The 9,345-nt window shown below is 39.3% G+C and overlaps 1 protein-coding gene across 1 annotated transcript in view; it reads left to right on the top strand.

Annotated features, from left to right (window-relative positions):
- The first annotated feature begins 301 nt into the window (after positions 1 to 301).
- Positions 302 to 9,345, top strand: part of LOC107747753 (transmembrane and coiled-coil domains protein 1-like) — a 27,731-nt gene continuing 18,687 nt past the window's right edge. The window contains exons 1-2 of the mRNA XM_016562346.1: positions 302 to 374; positions 2,553 to 2,732. Coding sequence (XP_016417832.1) covers positions 2,574 to 2,732 — 159 coding nt within the window. The 5' untranslated portion in view covers positions 302 to 374; positions 2,553 to 2,573. The remainder of the gene's footprint in view (positions 375 to 2,552; positions 2,733 to 9,345) is intronic.

Genomic DNA, 9,345 nt, shown 5'->3' on the forward strand with positions numbered 1-9,345 from the left:
CACACTGCAGCCATTGATGTGATTCAGCTCCACACAATGCCACTCTCACAGCAGTGAATGACTGATGCAATGCTCTGTGTGTGGGTTAGCTTTAGCCTACACTGATGGGGCCAATATACATCCTCACCAATATAGTAAAAACTCAATTCACCTACAACCAGCCAAAAAAAAAAAATTCCTGTTAGGGTTTTGGTTCAGCAGATAATATCAACTTACTTTAAAAAAAAAAATTGGTGGGAATTGTTCGCATGATCTACTGTGTAAGTCTGAATGTGTTCTGAACATATTTCTGAACACTGTTTTATGCTTTATTTCTGTCTCTTTTTCAAGATGTACCAGCACCTTAAAATGACCTCTGCGATGTCAGACTGATGGTAAGTTCTTTTCTCTCCTGCTCTGTCTGTTGTGTGTGAAATATAATCCCAATATAGTGAATGTTTTATGCTATATGTGACCCTGGACTGGTCTTAAGTCGCTGGGGTATATTTGTAGCAATAGCCAAAAAGACATTGATGCATAAATCTCAATCTCTAAAAATTTATTTGACCACCCTTATGACTGGTTTTGTGGTCCAGGGTCACAAATATTGTGTTGCTCAATTAAGAAGCATATTTTGAGGAGTTTGTCTTTTGTCTAACACATGTATAAGACAGAAAATCCCTTGCTTATTGTAAACATTTGTGGATGTTTAGATTTTAATATATGTTATAAATCATGCCCTAAAACAATAAAAACAATGCTAAGAATAGTTTGACTCAATGCTGAATCAGCAACTTTCTCACAACTCATGTAGTAACACTGTAACATTGTGATGTGAAACTGATCTTCACAGGAAAACCAAAGAAGATAGTTCATCATGGTCAGTTTTATTTACTGGTTGGTATTGCTCACTCTTCTTAATATTTGTACCATTAAAAACAAAAATCGGCTTTATAGTCCTGTTCTGTCAGATCTGAACGCATAGTAGCATGTCAGTTTGATTCACTTACTCAAAAGACTACTTACTTTGGAATGCGCTACTTCTGTGTTGTACTTATTATAGACTCAGAGGTTTCCTGTAACAGCGCTCAGACCTGCAGACCTACTGAGAATGCAGATTATTACTATTTTTAAGGGCTGTCTCCCGATTCAAACAGGGCACCGTGTTTTCAGCATTAACATGAATTATCTAAAGAGTTGAATTCATTGAAATATTCCCATAAATATGTATTTTCCTTTCCAAATATGAATCTTGACTAATAAATGAAGCATGACTGTTATGTTCTTCTCATTAACAGTGTTTTTCATTTACTGATCAATCAGATTGATACAATGCAAAGTCAACGCTGATGTGTCAGTGTCAGTGTTAATGTTAAAGTCATGTTGGTTCAACATCACTTTTTCAGCCGCCTCATTTAATGTTGAAAATCACTGTGGATCTCACTGAATCAGAGTTACATCCGAGATGTTGATTCTACATCACCGTAGTTGAATCAGCCCTGAAATCAATGGTAATGTTGTTGAATCAACGGTACATGCTGTATGTTATGTTAATGTTATGTTAATATGATATTATTGTTAAAATGACATCTCAGTTGTATTTTCAATGTTCTTTCAACAAAAGTGATCGAGAATCAACACTGCTTTGTAACATTAATTGAGTGGCATTAGTATTGATTATTGATTTCTATTTTGATCTATTGATCACTATTAAATGTTCTTGTGGACACTCATTTTAAGTGGTGTTTAGGGAACTATATAGATGACTAGAGCAAACTGAAAACATATTTCTGTCATGACAACTCTCGGAGGGATTGGCATGGTAATGTACATGACGATGTTAATGTATTTGGTCTTGGCGGAATAGATCTGCTACGCTGCTGCTGCTGCAGAGCAAGTACCGAGACTTGCTACTGCCAATACATCCACAACATGCTGCTGTGAGCATGTAAGAAATACTGCTGCTGCACATATAACATGCATGAAATAACCCCCATATAGCATACATGAATCACCTCATAGCAGATCTATACAGGTGGAGCTGGGGAAGGTGGAGGGTTTCTGAAACAAGCTGCAACTGCTACGGCAAGCACTAGTCATATATTTGAATGTTGAGCAGCGAGCTCATTGGCTACCGATACAGGAGAGAACCAATCAGCTGTGCCATGTGATAATGATGTCATTACGTCAGATTGAGTTAGACCTATCAGACTGCGCCATCTAGAGTTTCATGCCAGAACTCTGTATTTCACCAGAGACTAACCTGCCGCACTTTTTGAAAATGGAAATACGTCAAAAAATCCCAAGCAGTCTGTTAATTGTATATAACAGACTAACCACAACCTTTGATAAACATATTGCCATGACCAATTCTCTCTTACTTCCACACTAATTTCCAACTTTAGAGACTTTCTTCTGACCCACACATCCAGTGATGAATGACAGGTTCAATCTCAGTGCTTCAAATGGGCTCTATAACTCCTAATTAGAGCAGTGCATCGAAATGGTTACACTGAATTAAAAATCACCCAGAATGCAGTAGCGGGCATGAATGTGTGTGCTGAACTCTACAGTGATAGCCGCTGGCTGCTATCATGAGAAGAGGAGGCAGCCTGCAGGAGCACCAGCTGAAAGCAGAAGGGCCAGAAGCAGTTACAGGGAAGCCACACAGTATCTACACTGACACACCTGTGGCAGCAGAGACGCTGCTCATCATCTCCTCATTCCTGCAGTCCACCGACCACACACATCCCGTGAGTAACCTCTGTGTGTGTGTGTGTGTGTGTGTGTGTGAGTGTGTGTGTGTGTGTGTGTGTGCGTGTGTGAGTGTGTGAGCGTGTGTGTGTGTGCTGTTAGAAAATTAACCAAGACTGAATCAACATAGTAGCACTGCTAGCTCCTTTCCACTAGAGGGAGCTGTTAGTCAAGGTTTCTTTCACCAATAAGAGCTGTCATAGTTTTTCAAGACTGTTTTCAATTTCCATCCTCTGTCTGACCCTTACGACTAAACCGGATGCTATAATTTTAAGACTATATCTAAAAGACATCTGTTATGATTTGCCATTTTCCATGGTTTGTTTTGACATCTGCATATCAACATCGTTCACATCGTCATCAGAAAAGGCCAAGCTACTGAATATTGATTAGGTGTTGATCAAAGTCCTTTAAGTCAGGTCAGCTCACCTGATGGCCATCTTGTGAACACTTCTTCTTCTTCCTCTCCCTTTTTTTTCCATATTAAATCTTGGCAACACTCCAAACAGCTATTTTCTATCTGGGCCATAGACAGCAACTGGTATTTACAGTTTTTTTTTTTCAACTGCTTACACACATTTTCAAAACTTTGCCTCTTCTTTTCAAAACTTCACACACAAATCCAAGAATTGCACACAAAATGCAAAATGCCTCACATCTTTTGCTAAACGAAGCACTGCATTCAAAGTATCACAAACACATCTCAAAAGCAAACATTTGGAGACACCTTTGCCATAATATTATATTTTTGGATATATCATATACACACAGTTATTCAAAACCTAAAGCTCTTCTTTCATGAGCTCCTGTGTACATTTCTGTTCAAGGTTGAAATTAACAGGCAGAGAGATGTTGAAAAATTCACGGTAAACATGAGAGCAAGATTGAAACCAAACTTTTTTTTTTTACTGTAAGCATTTGTGGTTGTGAATATAGTATTACACAGTACGAAAGAAAAGAAACACATGAGCCATGTGCAGTTGTGTGTTTATAGGCCTATTCTAAAGCCATGATTGCTTGGTGTTCAGTGAAGCACATGTGAGGAGTTAGTGTGAGGCACTGATGAATTAATGTGGCATTTTGATTGGTTGTGTTTGAAAAAGGAAATCAAGATACTTCCTGTTAGTTTTGTGTGTTACATAGAGAACTGTGTGTTGTGTTTTGCAAAAAGTGTTTTATGAAATTGAAAACTGAGTCAAAGGCAGAGAATTAGTGTATGGTTTTACAGATTTGGTGTGTGCTTCTGATGTTTGAGTGTAAGCTTTCAGAAACTGTGTGACAAGGAAAGATTTTGTGTGTAAGCAGTTGAAAAAAACTGTAATAGACATATAACTGAAAGAGAGAGAGAGAGAGACACAGCTCTCTGCTCTTGGTTGTTCAGTGCATGTCAGTCAGGATGGTCCAGCGATTCAGTCTCCGCTGACAGTACTCACAGGTAACACTTTCACTTCTCACCTGTGTGTGTGTGTTTATAAGCAGAAGCGTAAACCTTTGAAAGTTTTCTTTATTGAGGAGTGCACTGGTCTAGTCTGAGACAGAGAGAGGGGGCAGTATGTAGGTGTGGACTATATAAAACAGAAAGAGTGTGTTATGTCACTTTCTATATTGTTAACATGTTTATTTTGTTTGAAACCTATTTTCTATTATTTTCCTCAAATATTAAGGCTAAGAAGACTTGGTTATTTGTTGTTTCATTCAAATGATTGTCAGTTTAGCAAAAATTGTGGTCAAATAGAAACATACAGGGCAATAAACATACAGTTTCAAAATGATATCTTGACACATCTGAGCACAGTTTGAGACTAGAGGAGACACATGTGAGATTACTGAGGCCTTTTCCTCAGGAGGAACATCTGAAAAGCAGGAGACAGAAGCATGCACTCTATGCAATCTTATTACCAGAGAAACAATCGAGACATGAAGGAGATTTTTCTTTTATGGGCTACAAGTCTTTGAAATGTGGACGTCTGTTTGAGAATTTTTAGTACTTGATAAAGTAATAACTAAGTGTTAAGGCTGAGTTAAATATTTACTTGCTTTAACTCATTGACTATGTCAACGATCCCATGTTATTTGACTCAAAGTAGCCTTTACACCTACAGGCTCCGTTTCTGAGTTTCTCTACTGTCATCCTTGAAACCTCAAGCGTCTAAATTCTATTGTATATAAATTGCATATCATCACTTTGTTCATCATGATCTTGAAACACCAGCTGGGGTGGTGTTTCGGGTCTTAGATCATCAGTCACCCGGGCGATCCAGCCGGACCCAAGTGGCACGCTACACCATCGCTCGCTCTTCTTAATCCACAGCCACCTTGACAACCTCCTTTCCTGCAACCCTCTGATACTAAGGAGGCTGAATGACTGATGTACGGATTGCCCTGCAAATCCCCTGCAGCCTCATGTCTCCTACAATCCTCTACCGGTTTGAGATATTCACCCCTTATATGCTCATGGGCCTCGTCCATCTGGTCCTCCCAGGAGACGGAAAGTTCCAACATAACCACTTGCTTAGAGCAGTCAGTGTCCTTGCAGTGTGTTCCAGAAACTTCACCTGCTTCCCGAGATCGACCTTCAGCTGCCAGTCATCTTTACCGGGGGTCTTTCTCCCTCCCTGACAAAGGCGATGTCATGCCTTGTTGGAGGCTGGTGTTTGCTGTACTGGATTCCAGTGCGTATGGTGCCAGCTACTGCCTTCAGCCCCTGTACCTCCCCTCTCCCAAGGTTTTCAGCCAGCAGCTCAAAATGTGCTCCAGGGAACCTCTTCTCAGACACAGTGGACATGCTGGGTGACATCCCAAGTGGTCTTACGGGCTACTGTACTGTCCCAATTAATCCAAACTCCCTGCTTCACCTGGCACTTCTTTCAGATCTAACAGTGATGCCTGCAGAAGTCTCTGGTGTCAGTTGAGCGGTATGCGTGGCCCTGGTGCCCTGCTCTCCCTCCTCTTCCTCCTGTGCCACTCAGCACGTCAAAGGCTTTCGTCTTTGGTTGTTTCGAAGCTCTTTGACGGCTGGTCTGTCCTCCTCTCTCACCTTCTTGTATTGGTAATTTTGAGACTTAAGCTCTTCGTCTGCCTGGGGTGCTTGTTCTCCCTCCCTCTCTGGCACTCCTGGGGTATCTTTCAGAAGGGCTATCTGTAGCTTTACATGGGTGCTCCCTCTTGGAAGCTGCACTTTAGGGTGCTAGTCCTCACTGCCCCAAATGCCCACTCTCTGCACTGTCCACTGTTTCAAGTCATGTGAAAACACTACTAAAGAAAAAGCTGGCGTTGTTTGATCCATACTGTCACGCTTAAGATACATACATTTGTATGTTTGATGTTTGGGGTAAGCTGTGCCACTCTCTCATATCATCCTTGAAAAACAGTCATAGAAATATGACTTATCCAAAAACATGGTCTAGTGATACAGCGTGTGCCAAAGTACTTGTGTTCCCTGAATTTGATGTTTATAAAAAAATAAAAATAAAACTATGTGTGTAATATTGCAGTGATATTCCCAGTGGTTCCCAGCCTTCCCAGTGTTCTTGGAGGCCATCAGCAATGCACATTTTGTATGTCTCTCGAATCTAACACACCTGCTTCATCTCATCAGCTCCAAGACCTGTTTCATGTTTATTCTGACTCCTTTAGTTCCACTAATGCTCACAACTCCATATTTTTATAACAGCAAAAACTCTATTCATGTAATGTTGTGTCATGTTTAACAAAATAAAAAAAGGGTAACACTTTATTTCGATAGTCCACTTTAGACATTCTATTAACAGTAAGTAACTTTGCAACTACATGTCAGCTAGCAGTTAGTAGAGTATTAGTAGACTGTCTGCTTAATATCTTCTAACACTTTCTTTGTCAACTTATTCTACTAACCCTAAACCTACCCTAACAGTCTACCTACCCTAACAGTCTACCTACCCTAACAGTTAGTAGACATGTAGTTGCAAATTAATGAGAATTAGTTGACATGTAGTTGACATGTAGTTACAAAGTTATTTATAGTTAATAGAATGTCTAAAGTGGACTATCGAAATAAAGTGTAACCAAAAAAATATATAGATATAGATATTTGGTAGTTTAATAGTATAGGCTTATGTTAAACTTTATTCTTGTACGTACAGGCATTGTATTAGATAGTACGTAAAGTTCTGAATGGTAAGTGTTTCTCTTGCTACATGAAAAAATGTCTGAAATGTCTGTTTATTTGACAAATGAACAGTGTCTGACTTCTTCGCCTATCAGTTAAATGAAGTCGAACATACCTAATGCCAGCTGTCCCAAGTGTATGTATATTTAAAAACAGGCACAGGCAGCTGAATGTGGTTGGCTTCTTTTAAATATATGTTCACTTTGACATACAGCTCACTCAATTCTCCCCTGTGATTATAGTCACAGTGCTGAAACTGTTCCTGATTCACATGCACCAGAGGACAGTGACTGAAGTGTTGGTACGTTTGGGAACAGTGATTGTTGTCATGTATGTTGAATAGTGATGTCCGGTTCGTGAACGAATCGTTCGATTTAACCGGTTCTTCTTAGTGAACCGGTTGAACCAGTTCACCAAATCGGACTGAATCGTTTGAACTGGAAGGAAATGATGGCATTTGGAATTGGATTATGGCTTTTTAGAAGACAACATTTCTACCACAACCTAGCTGCTTGGCAGGTGTTTTCTGATATCACCAGCATGTAGGAATGGTAATATCTGGTTATTCTGAGCTCTGTGAAGGATGGGCTTTATGACACAGCATAGGTCTTTCCTATTGTTTTCTTGCATTGACTTTACTTTGCAAAGGATTAAAGCTTCTAAAGGTGATGTTATATCTGAATGTGCCCTGCATGTCGTTTTCACCACGCTTCATAAGATGCAACTATAACATTGATCATTGAAGGTGTGAGAAAAAGTCAGTTACAAAACCACAGACCATTTCCTGCTTCCTGTGTGAGATGCCACTAGCAGCTATTGTTGGAGCTGCTTTCATCTGTGATTGGAAGGTCTTATGATGAGCCAGTAACTTCTTCGGTTTTTCTGTACGCATGAGTTTGTGCACATGTGTGTTCTTTGATGTCATCACTGTTTCATCTGCACGTTTAATAAATATTCATGACTAATTATTTATGTAAGCCATTGCTCTTAGCCAGGTCAGACAGAGCTCAGATCATCTCTGTATATTTGACCCAAAAGTACAGAGAGGCTGTACTCTGTTCTTGCTTTGCTTTGAGGTCATGTTGTGGCACTTTCCACAATACCGAACTTGAAAGAGAAGAAAGAAGCCAAGAAAGAAGAAAGTTCTTTTTTACCAACTGGTCAACATTTGTTTTAGCAAACTGAAAGGAGGTGCTTAACCTTGAGGCAATATTGATCATCAGACTAAATATGTGTGCTATTTTCATTGGTATGAGCTTTTCAGCTTTTGCAAGCATGTTACCAAAATTTAGGACAGTAGCTATAATCTTTAAATACATATGAAATTTGGAAAGTGAAACACTTCCAGGAAAAGACAGTATGATAATCCTGTTTAACACCTGTTTTAACCTGAGTTTAGCACTCCTTGTATAAAACCACTGTGTTTATGAGATGTCTTCACAAATACCAAATCCATGTGTGTAACCATATTTTAAGGACAAATTTGTATGTGAGCTAAATCTGACAAAACCTCCTTTTAGAGGCGTCCTCATTCATAAAAATATATATAAAAAACATATTTATAAAAATTAACACACACACACACACACACACACACACATATAGTACATTTTTTTAAATGCTGTAAGTTTTAGAGAAGTCTAAGGAATATGTATGCACTTTTTTGTCTCTGTGTGCATGTGTGCACACACACACACACACACACACACACACACACACACGTTTGTTTTGCTGTAGAGGGCATTGCACAGACTTGCATTGAATTTCTATCAGGTTAATGATATTTTCTATCAGCTAACCAAATTTACCCATCACAGAAACATGTGCAGAACACTAGATTCACATCAACAACATATTCTGTCTGGTTTATAAGCTTTTTTAACTAGTGAGGACCATCAAATGTCTCTCTATGGGTTGTCAAAGTATTTCACAATATAAGTGAGGACATTTAGTCCCCACAAGTGTAGTCAAAACAAGTACAGTCATGGCCAAAAGTTTTGGCAGTGACATAAATTTTGTGATTTGCAAAGTTTGCTGCTTCAGTATTTGTAGATTATTTTTCCACATGTTTCTGTGGTACACTAAAACTTATGATATGCTTATCATTGTTTTTCAAAGGCTTTTATTGGCAAAAAATATATAATGGGTCAATATTTACAGTGTTGACCCTTGTTCTTCATAACCTCTGCAGTTCGCTCTGGCATGCTGGATATTAGCTTCTGGGCCAAATCCTGACTGATTGCCATCCAGTCTTGCCTTATTAGTTCTCGGAGTTGATCACAATTTGTGGGCTTCTGCTTGTCCACTCGCCTTTTGACTCCTGCTTTGTGACATGGTGCTCCATCATGCTGGAAAATGCACGGATCATAACCAAATTGCTCATGTTGCTCATGGAGAAGTCGTTCTTGCAGGACGTTTTGATACCATTCTTTATTCATGGCAGTGTTTTTGGGCTTTTTGGGCAG

Source organism: Sinocyclocheilus rhinocerous, unplaced genomic scaffold (genome assembly GCF_001515625.1).
Source record: "Sinocyclocheilus rhinocerous isolate Xijiao unplaced genomic scaffold, SAMN03320098_v1.1 scaffold1551, whole genome shotgun sequence".
NCBI classification, from domain to species: Eukaryota; Metazoa; Chordata; class Actinopteri; order Cypriniformes; family Cyprinidae; genus Sinocyclocheilus; species Sinocyclocheilus rhinocerous.